At 39.7% G+C, this 13,983-nt stretch overlaps 1 protein-coding gene across 2 annotated transcripts in view; it reads right to left on the reverse strand.

Moving 5' to 3' along the window:
- Hsdl2 (hydroxysteroid dehydrogenase like 2) overlaps window positions 1–13,983 on the reverse strand; it is a 74,768-nt gene that overhangs the window by 10,906 nt on the left and 49,879 nt on the right. For both annotated transcript variants that reach the window (XM_004849566.4, XM_013073795.3), the window contains 3 exons: window positions 13,785–13,979; window positions 9,721–9,792; window positions 2,194–2,343 (listed from right to left, as the gene is read on the reverse strand). In XM_004849566.4, coding sequence (XP_004849623.1) covers window positions 2,194–2,343; window positions 9,721–9,792; window positions 13,785–13,979 — 417 coding nt within the window. The remainder of the gene's footprint in view (window positions 1–2,193; window positions 2,344–9,720; window positions 9,793–13,784; window positions 13,980–13,983) is intronic.

A 13,983-nucleotide genomic window follows, 5' to 3' on the forward strand; every position in this document is an offset into this window, starting at 1 on the left:
CTATTATATTCCAGGTACTGTGCTAGGTTTTGAAGACCTTTCAGTAAACAAGAGAAACATGATTTTTCTCACAGAGAGGAGGTGAAAGGTGATATGAGAGCATACTAATCAAAGGTCAGGGTACTCTTCATAAAGACGGAAAGAAACACAGTGGTTACTAAGGACTGGGGGCAGGAAGGACGGGAGTTATTGTCTGATGGGTACAGAACTTCAGTTTGGGATGATGAAAAGTTCTTGATATGGACAGCGGTGATGACTATACAACAATGTGAATGTACTTAATGCCACTGAACTGTATTATTAGAAATGGTTAAAATAGCAATTTTATGCATTTTTATCATAATAAATTAAATTACCTAGGGTGTAGCTCAGCCACTGCTTGCTAGAGCACTTACCTAGCATGTGCAAAGCCTGACATTTGATCCCCATACTATAAAAAAATTAAGCTGGGCATGGTGGCGCACACCTGTAGTCCCAGCACCATGAGAGGCTGTGGCAAGAGGACTGCCAAGTTGAAGCTCAGCCCAGGAAATTTAGCAATGTAGTGAGATCCTGTCTCAAAATAAAAAACAAGGGGCCAGAGATTTAGCTCAGTGGTTTCACCACCTGCTGCGCAGGCGCAAGGACCCAAATTTGATCCCCAGTACCAAAAACAAAAAAAAACAAAAAACAAATAAAAAGGCTAGGAGTGTAGCTCAGTGAGAAGGCCCTGGGTTCAATCCCCATTCTCCAATAGATAGATACACAGACAGAAAGACAGACAAAGAGACAAGCTGAAGGTGTAGCTAGATAATAACTGACCTACCACTTGCTAAAGTACTTTTGTGTGGTACAGTACTTGCCTAACATTTCTGAGGCCCTAGATTTGTTCCCTGGATCACAAAAACTTAACTAAATAAATTAAAAACAGGTCCGGAAAAGCCCAGTTGAAGCTGAGCTTTCAAAGTTAAGTAAGAATTAGCTAGATAGACTAGGAAGAGGGGAAATACTTCAGGCAATGGGAACTCAGGATATTAAAAATAAAAACAAAACAACCAGCAGAATCGAGAGTGCATGCAGCATGTGTGAGGACTGAGTAAAGTACTGTAGGACTGGAAGGTTGAAAGGGAGTGAAAAGTGGCAGCAGATGAGCTCAGGAGCAGTCTAGGCACAGAGCACAGTGAGCCATGTAAAGAACTTACTGACTTCATCCTGTAGGATGCACAATGGAGGGATAGCGATGGAATGCGGTTTGCATTTTATATAAGTTACCCTACTTGCAGTGTAGCTAATACACTAGAGAGTGTGATGGTTAATCCTGATATGCCAACTTCACTGGGTTAAGGTATTATGTCCCAGCAACCGAGAAGCTGACTAACACAGAGAGGGATTAAGAGGACATGCAAGGCTGGTAAGGATGGTGTTGGGGTAAACTAGGAGCTTGAGAATATGTGTGTATGGATCCGGATGGAGAAAAGTGGGCACATTTGAGATAGTCCAACCATGGACTCTAACCTGTCAAACTATAAGCCAAATAAACTTCTCTTCCTTTAAGTTAGGGGTGTTGGATAACTTGTCCCAGCATTACACTACCTGTCATGATGCATATGCCCTTCTACATAAGATTACCTCTTCATTACATAAGAATATGCTGAAGAGTTTGGAATTGTTTGTTTGTTTGTTTTTGCCATATGGAGGATTGAACCCAAGGCCTTCATACTGAGCTGCATCCCCAATCTTTCTTTTAACATTTTTTATATTTGAGTCAGGATCTCACTAACTTGCCCCTCCCTAACTCAAACTTGTGATCCTTCTGCCTTAGCTTCCCAGAGTGCTGGGATTACAGGCATGCGCCACCATACCTGGCTCTAAGAAGTTATTTGTTTTTTGGTTTTTTTGGGTACTGGGGATCGAACTCGCGACCTTGCGCTTGCAAGGCAGGCACCATAACAGAACCACTGAGCTGTATCCCCATCCCTTTAAGAAGTTATTTAACACTGGAAGTACATAGAGTGTAATTGTACTGTACTCCTGTCTACATGGACTGATCATAACTTCATATTAATAGTTACTTGCTATTCTCCAAAGTCTACTTCCAAGAGTCCTGGATATAGCCAACTATCCAAGTGATCACTATCAGAGACTGATTTTCTTCAAAAAGTCACATCCCACTTTGTTTCTTAAAAGCCCCAGATTATCAAACACAATTCTTACCTGACAGTTCAAACTGATAAATGGCTTGCGTGGCTTTAACGACATCATCACTGAGAGCGTCCTTAACAATTCTAAATGTTTCTTCCACAGCTCCAGAATGTGGCTTTGCTTGTGGCTGTGATTTCTCTTCTTTGAATTCTGGAACAGCACCTGTAAAATATGTACTTTCAGTGTTAAATAACTTCTCAGAGCCAGGTATGGTGATGCGTGCCTGTAATCCCAGCTATTTGGGATACTTTTGCAGATAAGGTGGTCATTCTGAATAGACACTGAATTAAACTATATAAGACTCAGTATGTAGATACATGCTTATACTCACAGACACATTTATCCTACGATTTGAAAACACATTCCTGTACCTCAATGAAACAGCTAATACTATATAACCTTTGTAATACTTACATGCCATACTCTTCCCAGTGGATTCTTGAAAATAAGTTACTTTGCAAATGTACTCAAGGGTAAGTGACTGAGGGACGTTGACAAAAGGTACTTTTTCTTTTTGTTTTTTGAGATAGGGTCTCACTATGTACCCCGGAATGGCCTCAAACTCTCAATTCTCCTGCATTGGCCTCCCAAATATTGAGATTATAAGTGTTACAGGTGTATATACAGCCAAACATCAAGTGTTTTTTTTAGATGGTGACTACTCTTTTTCTATTAAAAACTATTGAAGCCAAGCATGGTGGCACACACTTGTAATGTCAACTACTGCACAGGCTGAGGCAGAAAGATCACAGTTCAAGGCCAGGATGGGTAATTAGCAAAACCTTGACTCAGAATAAAAAACTGGGGCTGGGGATTTAGCTCAGTGGTTCCACCGCATGCCCCGCAAGCGCAAGGACCCGAGTTCAAGCCCCAGTACAAAAAAAAAAGGGATAAAGAATAAAAAACTGAAAAGGGCTAGGGATACATAGTTCAGTCCAAGGCCCTGGATTCAATCTCCACTCCTGCAGAAACAAAAACAAAACAAAACAAAAGTCTTTAAAAAGAAAAAAAACTCACAAAGGTGACCAAATACAAAATATATAGAAGTGAGTTTCCTCCTCTTTATTTATAACTTGTCTTGTTCCAGAAAACACTTCAACTTGTTTAACTAAACACAATTCAATAATGAATTAAAAGGCTGGGCATGGTGGCACATGCCTGTAGTCCCAGAATTAGGGAAGCTGAGGCAGGAGGATCGCTGTGAGTTTGAGGCCAGCCTGGGTTACATGGTGGGTCCAAGGCCAACCTGAACTATACAGCAAAAAAAAAAAAAAAAAAAAAAAAAAGAATGAATTAAAATAAAAAGGGCTGGATGTAGCTCCATGGCAGAGTGCTTGCCCAGCATGTGCAAAGTCCTAGATTCGACCCCCAACATGCTAAAAAAAGAAAGAAAGAAAGAAGAAAAACAAAAGAAGTGAGACAGGTTTTAAAATGGCAACTGGAGTGCTCAGCAATTCACCCAAGTTACACAACGGTAGGAAGCACACCAGAAATTTAAATCCAGGCAGTCTGACTGTAGAGTCTATAATTTCATCCACTCAGTAATGGTTCTTCCACATTTCTTTCTATATTTTGCTATCTAATTCTTACACGGCCGACATAAAGGCAGGACATAGAACCAAGATCTGAACTCACCAGAATGACGCAAGTACTGGCTGCCAAAGCAAGGGTATCAAAGACACAGGCTTCCTTCATGTTTCCATAAGGAGGGAATGTATTTAGATTTAGTGGTTACACTTAAAGAGAACTACATTTGTCATATATGTAAATGCTGGAATCCCTGGCTTACTGGTAGGTGACTACTCCAGGTGATTTGTATATTAATCAAGATATATCATCTCTATTGTCTGGAGTATCAAAAAGATTGCAGCAAAAACACAGGTTTAGCCCTGAAAGACATTGCCAAGTGATAAACGTCATTATTTCTCACATGGAGTATTTAGATATATTTATAATGACTTGGCACAAGAGAATGAAGCTTCAGGAGACAGAAACCAATCTGTAATACGTACATTTGAAAGGTGTAGTAGACTACAAGTATGTAAACTTGAATGAGACACTCAGAGCATTTCAATAATTTAAAAAAGAAGAGACATATGACTAACAGCCCCTAACAATGCCTCTCCTAACTTCACTCTAAGTAAATATTAAAATGTACTAAAAAAGGGCTGGGAGGTTTAGCTCAATGGTAAAGCACTTGTCTAGCATACACAAGGCCTTAGGTTTGATCCCACACTGAAAAAAAAAACAAAAAAACTTGGGCCAGGGATTTAGCTCAGTGGTTTTGCTGCCTGCTGGGCAAGCACAAGGACCCGAGTTCAATCCCCGGTACCAAAAAAAAAAAAACTTAAAACAACAAAAACACAAACACCAAACTAGAAAGACAAGTTTAGTTACTAAGACACATGGACTCAAGTCAAGACATACAAGCCTGCTTATGCTTTGCCTCATGAAAGATCTCAGGAGGAACAGCTCTGCCCACCTAAACAACAGAGAGAGGAGCTCACAGTTTTAAACCACTGGATCAGCATCTGGACTTGTACCAACTAGAGGATTAAGCACTGTCCCTCTGTCTTATAGGTGCTGCCTTTCAAGAAAGAAAGACTCAGAATTCATTTTGATTTTCATATTTCAAATCCAAGTTCAAAGCTTGAAGCTTCCAAGTAAGAGAGGGGCAGATAATGAGGAGGGGTGGGAGCCCTGTGTTGGAGCCTCCAGAGAAGCACATGCCCCAGAGCACAGCTGAAAAAAGACAGGGAGGAGGGCCTTGGCAGCAGAGGTACTGGAGAAGAGTCTTAGCAGAGGAGGGAAAGAAGTCCCCATGTCAGTCAGCTTTGTATACTGGCCCTGGCTATCTGCCTAACAGGTACCACATTAGCTCAGAGAAAGGACTTCTTCCAACAGGTGCACAGTGAGCAGGCCCAGAAGCAACCTTCATATTCCTGACATTTCACTACATTAGCTCTAGAGAGATCTCCTAGTAAGAGCATGGATTAACCTGATGCCTGGGAAAAAATAATAGAGTACAAGGGTAACAGAAGAAAAGTCTATCTCTAAAAATGATTTTCTGTGAAAACCATAAGACCTCCTCCACATAAAAGCTATATGATTACAATGTGTGGATTTTGACTGTAACAAATGTACCACTCAGGTGGAGGACGCTGATAGGAGGAGGCTGTGCATGCGTGAGGCATGGACTACATGGGATTAGCTGTGTACCTTCCTCTCCATTTTGTTGTGAACCTAAAGCTGCTCTAAAACGTGAAGTCTTAAAACAATATATGAAACAGTTACAGAAAGTAATATAACTGGCTGAGATGGGGAGATAACAGAATAAAAAAGAAAGTAGGTAAGTTGAGAAACAAAAGTATAATAGCAAAATTAAACATTAAAAGAATATGGAACAGAAAGCAAAGTGTGGAAAATCTTGTCAGACTGTTCTCTAAAAAAAAGGACAAGGTTTCCCAAGATAAAGAAAAAAATTTTTTTAAAAAATATAGAATAATGATAGGTGGTACTAACTGCAGGGGAAAGGGGAAGGGCAGCCAAGTTGAGAAGAAGTATTTCTGGTCCAGGGATTTAGTTCAGTGGTTTAGCCATCTGCTGTACAAGCGCAAGCGCAAGGACCCAAGTTCGACCCCCAGTACCAAAAGAAAAAAAAAAGTATTTCTGAGGATAATCCAGGACAACTGGAACAGAGACACTAAAACTACAACAAAGAAAGGGAGGCAAGAAGGTAAGACAGCACGAAGAAAAAGAAAGGAAGGGAAGGGAAGGAAAAGGGAGAAAGGGGAGGGAAAAAGAGGGAAGGGAAGGATAGATTTCAGTGGGGAGTGGAGATGGGGGAATTAATGAAGTAAATAACAATATTGTGCTATTCCCTTTCTTAGTATCTTCCCCAAAGAGTTTGGGTTATATTACAGTGACACATGCATACCCATGTTTATAGCAACACAATTCTTAATAGCTAAATCTTAGAAGTAGCCTATATGTCTGTCAACAGATGAGTGGATAAAGAAAATGTGATATTTATATGCAATAGAGTACTACTCTGTCATAAAAAAAGGATAAACGAGACATTTGTAGGAAAACAGATGTACTTTGAAGTGAAATAAATAGAAAGAATAAATAGAATAGGGCCGGGGATTTAGCTCAGTGGTTCCACTGCCTGCCTTGCAAGCGCAAGGACCCGAGTTCAGTCCCCGGTACCAAAAAAAAAAAAAAAAAGAATAAATAGAATAAATAGAAGTACCATAAAGTGAAATAAACCAGACACACAAGCTTAATTATCACGTGGTTTCTCTTATATGAGAAACCCAAAATACAAAGAGCAAAATAAAAGATAGGTCAGAAGAAATAAGGAGATAGATCTTTTGCAAAAGGCAAGGGGATCAAGAAATAGAAGGAGGAGGGAGGGGAAGGCAAGGGGATGAAAAAAGAATTAAGATGTGTTATGAACCTGTACTAACTCCCCATGAGGAATGTAATCATTATTTACTGCAAACATAGCATGTACTAATAAAAAATAAAAACTGAAATAAATGAATATAGAAAAAAATAACCTAAAACCATTTACACGGTTTACAATAATTATACATATACAATGTAAATTAACTTACACAGAACAAATTCCAGGAAAAGTATAATCTAATGTTAACAGGGATTACTGTAAGTAATGCGTGCGACATAAAAGTGAGCTCTACCATTTTAGATATGAGGGCTACACAATAACCTTTGAGAGGTAAACTATAAAGTGAACATTCAATGGATCTGGACATGGACATGAAAAATCACCTGAAAGACATATGTTAAAAAGACATGTTTGGGCCAGGGATTTAGCTCAGTGGTTTCGCCGCCTGGTGCACAAGTGCAAAGACCTGAGTTCAATCCCTGGAACCCCCCCCCCCCCAAAAAGACGTAAATTAGAGCCAGGGATTTAGCTCAATGGTGCAACTGCCTGCCTTGCAAGCACAAGGTCCTGGGTTCAATCCCTGGTACCGGGGGGGGGGGGGGGGGGGATGTTAGATCCCAAGCCAGATATGCTGGACTACCACTTATGTGCATAATCACACTATATCTATAACAATTACTATTGGTATTGCTGGAACCAGAATGAATAGAAGAAGAAAAAAAAGAGCTACAGAAGTACCACTTTCTCCAGCACTTTGTAGGGAGGTTAGGGAAAGGAATTTGAGGATTCTAAACTCATGGGTAAAAGGTAAGAGCACTCTTCATGTGGAGACGGCAATGGGCAAAATAATTTCTATCAAAGCTTGGTGCCAGCAAATACTTATCTCCCATTCTACTTAGTCAGGTCCTCTTGTTCTGATTCCTTGGTCACAAAACAACGTCATGATTATGATTCTGTTCCCTGTGTAATTATGCCCAAAGAGAAAGAATGTGCTGATCATAGCAACTACATGCTCAGTCCATGAATTGGCAACTCATTACAAATTAATAACAAGGATTACTAGACAAAATAATATGCTAGTTCCAAGGGCTTTTAAGCATTGCGGTATTAGAGAATCTAAGCATACTGGTTAGGACACAGGCTTTGGAATCAGAGAAACAAGTTTAAATCTTGGCTCCGCCACCGGCCAGCTGTGTGACAACAGCTGGCATTAAGGATAATAATACCTGTCTTGTCAGGTCTCAAGTATTAAAAACACAGTGTATGCAAAGTAATAGGTACAATATTTGACACAAATAGGTACCCAATAAATATTTGTTGAACAAAATGAAGACACATAATCAATAAGTGGTAATTTGGAGTTTAAATGAGCTCATTTCATGTACGTCTTTCTCCAAAAGATAGATTTTTAACTTAGAGTTTTAAGCAAAAATCATGATTTGGGGCTTACCTACCTTGAAGATCATACTCTTTTTTTTTTTTTTGGTACCAGGGATCAAACTTGGGACCTTGCGCTTGCGAGGCAGGCAGTGGCACCACTGAGCTAAATCCCCGGCTGAAGATCATACTCTAAGACTTTATAAGTTCTAGAGCCGGGGATTTAGCTCAGTGGTTTCGCCGCCTGCCTCGCAAGCACAAGGACCTGAGTTTGATCCCCGGTACCAAAAAAAAAAAAAAAAAAGACTTTATAAGTTCTCTAGGTAATTTCTGCCATTCCATAAGAGACCTTTTGGAAAATAGACTGGCAAATTTGTTTCTTTTCTGATTTTAATACTCTGATAGATCCAAATGAGAACTGAGTCAAAGATCTAATCTTTTTTGGGGGGGGGTACCGGGGATCCAATTCGGGTCCTTGCACTTGCACAGTAGGTGGCGAAACCACTGAGCTAAATCCCCAGGGTTCCGCTGCCTGCCTTGCAAGCGCAAGGACCCAAGTTCAATCCTCGGTACCAAAAAAATTAAAATTAAAGATCTAATTTTTAAAAGAGCTACCTCTGGATAATGGGATTAGAAGTTACTATTTTCCATCTATAGTTTTCAAAATTTTGTAAAATTCTATTACACAAAAGAAAAGTTGGCTCTCTTTATTATCTAAGTAAATTTTTTTAAACTGCCACAAAAATTTGAACAAAGAAAAGACAGACATAGAAAAGATATGACTAAACAGGAAATAAGCTATGGCACTAAAGTGCATTGTGGTAAGGTCCTATAGATTTGCTAACGGTATAGAGCAACTTGCTCTTAAATTCTCTACCAGCCTTCTTAAAAAAATCTATAATCATGTATGAGGTTCACAGAATCTCTAAGGTAAAAAACAAGGTAAGGGCCCAGAAAAAGGACTGCCATTGTTGTTAGTGAGCCATGAGAGCAATTCTTCCCATGGGTATTTATTTCTTTTAACATCTTTCAGGAAGCCACTGGCCTGATGCCATAACACAACAGCTGAAATGTACCCTCCAGACCAATTCAAGGGGCTGTTGTTTCTGAGTTACGGAAATAAAAGAAAGTAAAACCAAAGCCTTCTTTGAAGTTAATTCCTTCTACAAAGTAGTCACATAGCACAGTGAAAACTGTTAGGTGTACTTCCATGCGGTGCATTTTTCCTCAAAACAAAATAACATGTCAACGTATCAACACACTAAAGAGTGTGTTAAGGAAAATAAAACTTGAATAGACAACTATTTTTTAAAAAACCAAACATGACCTGAGTATGGTGGTGCACATCAGTAATTTCAGCACTCGGGAGGCTGAGGCAGAAGGGCTGAAAATTCAAGGCCAGTCTGGGCTATAAAATAACAACAACACAAGCCACAAGTACATTAAGAACTGCTTACTGGGGGCCTGGGATTTAGCTCAATGGTTCCGCCGCCTGTCTCACAAGCGCAAGGACCTGAGTTCGAGCCCCAGCACTCAAAAAAAAGAACTGCTTACTAGTAGACAAATAATTTGGGGGGGGGCTAGAATTAGCTGAGAACTCACATAACTTATGTACCTATTTCGTTAAATTACAAAATGGTTTAGAGGCAGAAGGCAGAAATGTTTGACTGTCATGTGATCAATTCTGTTTTGGAAGAAACACACAAATTAGTATCTGTATTTTTCTACATAAAATATGGTTTAGATCTTACCCTGTGATTCCTTTTTCTTCATAAGTGCATCTGGGAGTTCATCTAAGAAGAAATCTGGTAACAAAGGTTGGCCTGAAAAATTCACCCCAAAATAATCAGGTTAACATAAAAACAGTAATACATTAAGATTTTAATACCTGTTAAATAAACATTATGTGTGTTTTTAAGATTATTCGGGAGCAATGGAAAAGGTCGTAAGAACTGTCAAGCTACTTGATCTTCATTAAATTAATTTTTCTATAACTCAGTTATCCTCTTCTCCTTTGACAAACTTCATCTTCAAAATCTAATTTTTAAAACTCACCTGTTATAAACTGGCCTGGTGGAATTCACCTGTAATCCCCACACTCTGGCAGTCTGTGGAAGGAGGACTGCAAGATGGAGCCCAGCCTGGGCAACTCAGTGACTTAGAGACACTGTTGAGGAGGGGATTTAGCTGAGTGGTGCTGCTGCCTGCCTCACAAGCACAAGGTCCTGAGTTTGATCCCTGGTACCAAAATACAAAACACAAAAAAAAGAGAGACACTGTCTCAAAACAAAAAATAGAAAAAGAACTGGGAATGCAGCCCAATGTGAAGGCCCTGGGTTCAATTTCCGGGGGGGGGGGGGGGGGGCTTTGCCTTCCATTCAAGGAGTCTTGGCCCTCCTAATCCTTACAACCTTTCCACCCTTCACTCCTCTAAGTGCTCAGGAGCTCATTTCTTACTGGCGATGGAACTCGGGACCCTGAGCTTTTGAAGCAGACAGCAGCACTACTGAGCTAAATCCCCGGCCCTCATTTCTTACCTAGACTCCAACAGCAGAGGTCCTCATTGAGATGGACTTGTTTCTTTTATACATCAATGTATTTGAGTCTTTACTCTCCCTCTACCATTATGAAGACCAAGTTATTGTCTTCCACTAGGTCTTACTTTCATCTGACAGCTGTGGTTAAAAAATGTATTACTTTTCACATGATAAGCAAGCATTCTGCCACTGAGCTACATTCCTAGCATTTTGTTTTGGAGATAGGGTCTTGCTAAATTGCCCAAGATGACCTCAAATTTACAGTCTACCTCAGGCTCCCAAGTGCTGGGATTACAGGCATGCATCACCACACCCAGATGTTGGGGACCAGCCATGATATGTATAGATTGGTGGGAGCCAAACTACAGGCCCTGAAGTCAAGAGGGGCAGATGTTGAGTTGCTTTAGGAACAGGGAAGTATTTGCAGAACCTGCAGGCTTCCTGGCTGGGTGGGACCTAATCCTATAATCCCAGTGCTCCTGGAGGAAGATAACATCAGATGAGGACAGCACAAAGAAAGCAAGTACCAGATATGGGGAAAGATCTTAACCTGTTTTTTTTGTGATTCTAAACTTGTTTCTCATTCTACTAAGTGCTTACTGCAGTCCCTGTTCCAGGAAGGGTGTACTACCCCCCGGCCCCCCACCCAGAATTTCTCAATGGCTAATAAAAGTGGGCCAAGCCCAAGAGGTCTTGTCTTTGTTCAGTCTGAGGCACTGACCTCCAGGCCCCCTGTACCTGCAAATCTGTCTTTGTCTTTCTTAATCCCTGGCCACACTCCACTGAGCAGGCAACCCAGGGTTTAATCAGGGCTTGGTAACCAGCTAGTTACCTATCTTAACATGACACCCATACCTTCAAGACATGCGTATGCTAGGAGCTCTGAAGGCCACAAAGCCTCCAAAACTGTAGTAAAATCAGATATTAATAATCTCTCTCTGAAGATTAAACAAATTTCTGGAGGGCAGGAGTAAATTGATATTTGTTATATCCTAGTATCATATAGTACCTGGTCGTTCAGTACATTAAATTTTTAATTTTCTGAAAAAAATTTTTCTTAAATTTTCTGTATAGTGATACTGTGGCCTCAAAACCTAAAGTGATCATTGTACCAAAACCCAGAAGAACTGAGTCTGGTTCAGGTTCTGACATTTATTAGCCATCTGCTCTTAGGCAAAGGCTTAATCTCTCTGAACCTAATTTTTTTTCCACTTACAAATGTTAACTGCTAAATATTGTGTGTGTGTTATGTGCGTAGGTACTATCCAAACACATTATATGTGTTATCACATACAGTTCTAACAGAAATCCTGTGTGGAAATGATCATTCTCTTAATTTTGCAATAAGGAAATTTGTGGGAAGCCAGGAGTGAAGACCAAGGCCTGGGTTAAACTCTCCTTGAGATGGCTTGAGAGAATAAGCCCCCATCCCCACCCCCAGGTCTGTTCACTAACACACCAGTGCCAGCCAGTTTCAGAGAAAGAATCAACTACAGCTAAAGTCTGATAAAAGAATATAAATACACATTCAGGTGCAGTCTATAAATTATAAAAACCTGATAAACTTTCCCTAAGGCCTAGATCACATGTTTGCTTGCTTCTTGTTTGTTCGAGTCTAATAAAAGTGAGGAACAGTGTCAGTTCAGGGCTCTTTTATCCACGAGAGGCAAGAGCGCCCTGACCCTCCTCTTCCAAATTATCTTTGTGTCTTTTGTCTTTAGTCCTCATTTGCCCCCCAGGTCAAGATAAACTCCTAAATTGGCCTCCTACAGAAATTGAGGGTCAAAGCTACACAGCTAGTGAGCAGCAGAGCTGAAATTGAACCTGACTTGTTTTCACCCAAATTCCATGTTCTTAATCACTAGACAGTATTACTTCCCTCATAGGACTGCTATACAGATTACATAAATAATGTATATGAAGGTGTTTTATAAAACTATAATCAGCTATTTCAGTTTCAACTAGAGACAAGCAGAGATGATACAAATATGATTTCTACCATCAACAAGGTCAGTTTAATAAATAATATTTAAAATATACTTTAATACAACAAAATAATTGCCATTTGTAGCTATGATATCTGTTATTTAGGATGACTATATTTTATTTATTTATTCATTCTTAATTTTTGTTTGTTTTGTGGTGGTTTTTTTGTTGGTTTTGTTGTTGTTGGTTTTTTTTGGTACTGGGGATCGAACTTGGGTCCTTGCGCTTGCGCAGCAGGCGGCGAAACCACTGAGCTAAATCCCCGGCCCTCATTCTTAATTTTTATTTTTAGGGCTTCAGTAGGAAGCCCACCCAGGCCCCTGATTTCCTGGGCTCAAGCTATCTTCCTACTTAGCCTTCTGAATACCATGGCTAGGATTGCAAACTACTTAGCTTATACCCAGCTAAGAATACATCACAGTTTTTATATGAAGTAAAAACCTATTATCATTATCATGTGCAATTTCAGAAGGAGTTATTTTGAACAGGGGCATCTTCTAGAAACTTCTCAAAGACTACTGTATAGAAGACAGGTCCTGCTCATGCATCTTAATCATGTCATTAAACTACTCTAAGAGACTACACTTAAAATCAAACATTTGGGGCCAGGGATTTAGCTCAGTGGTTCTGCCGCCTACCTAGCAAGCACAAGGACCCGAGTTCGATCCCTGGTACCAAAAAAAAAAAAAAAAAAAAAAATTCAAACATTTGGAATGAGGCTATAATCTTAAAAGTTTTATAAACAACCCACTACTGTTATCTGTCATATATCTGTGAATAAAATCATTACTTTGATTTTTAAAAGACCAATTTTAAAATCTAATTTTCATTTTTGGTTTCAAAATTTGGAAATGGCTAGTAACTGATGATCTGCATCTGTGTACCACTTCAAAAGCCCTCAACTCAACTTTTCTTTTTTCTTTTAAGAAATGTTGTTGTGGAGCACAGCAAGGTGATGCATACTTGTAATCCTAGCACTTGGGAGGCTGAGGCAGTAGGATTGCCACAAGTTGAGGTCAGCCTGGGCTACATAGTGAGTTCAAGGGCAGAGTGAACTGCACAGAGAGACCCTGTCTCAAAAAATAGAAAAGGGCAGTCTAAACTATATAGCAAGACCCCATCTCAAAAAACAAACAAAAAAAAAGTAGTGTTGCTGTGGGGTTTCCCCTTCAATGGAAAGACAGCTTTTCAAAAAACACATTCCTTTTATAATCACACAAACACACAGATATATGTTCAATGCAGTAAACGTAGGAAACCACATCACTACTTTCAAAAGCTATAAGCATTACCTGGTTTAATCGCGTAGACATCAAAATTTTTAATTCCTTCTTCTTTTAAGATATTTTCATCAATAATAAAGTTGCCAGTAAAACTTTTTGGCTTTTTAAAAATGGAATATGCAGCATCTGCCATTATTTCAACTTTTCTACATTGGCTTTCAATACCTGTTCCTCCCAACATGTCCATAGCAGCAGTGTGGATAGCTGT

Source organism: Heterocephalus glaber, unplaced genomic scaffold, assembly GCF_053883595.1.
Source record: "Heterocephalus glaber isolate CG9 unplaced genomic scaffold, H.glaber_assembly_v1.0 deba00001479, whole genome shotgun sequence".
Classification (NCBI taxonomy): domain Eukaryota; kingdom Metazoa; phylum Chordata; class Mammalia; order Rodentia; family Bathyergidae; genus Heterocephalus; species Heterocephalus glaber.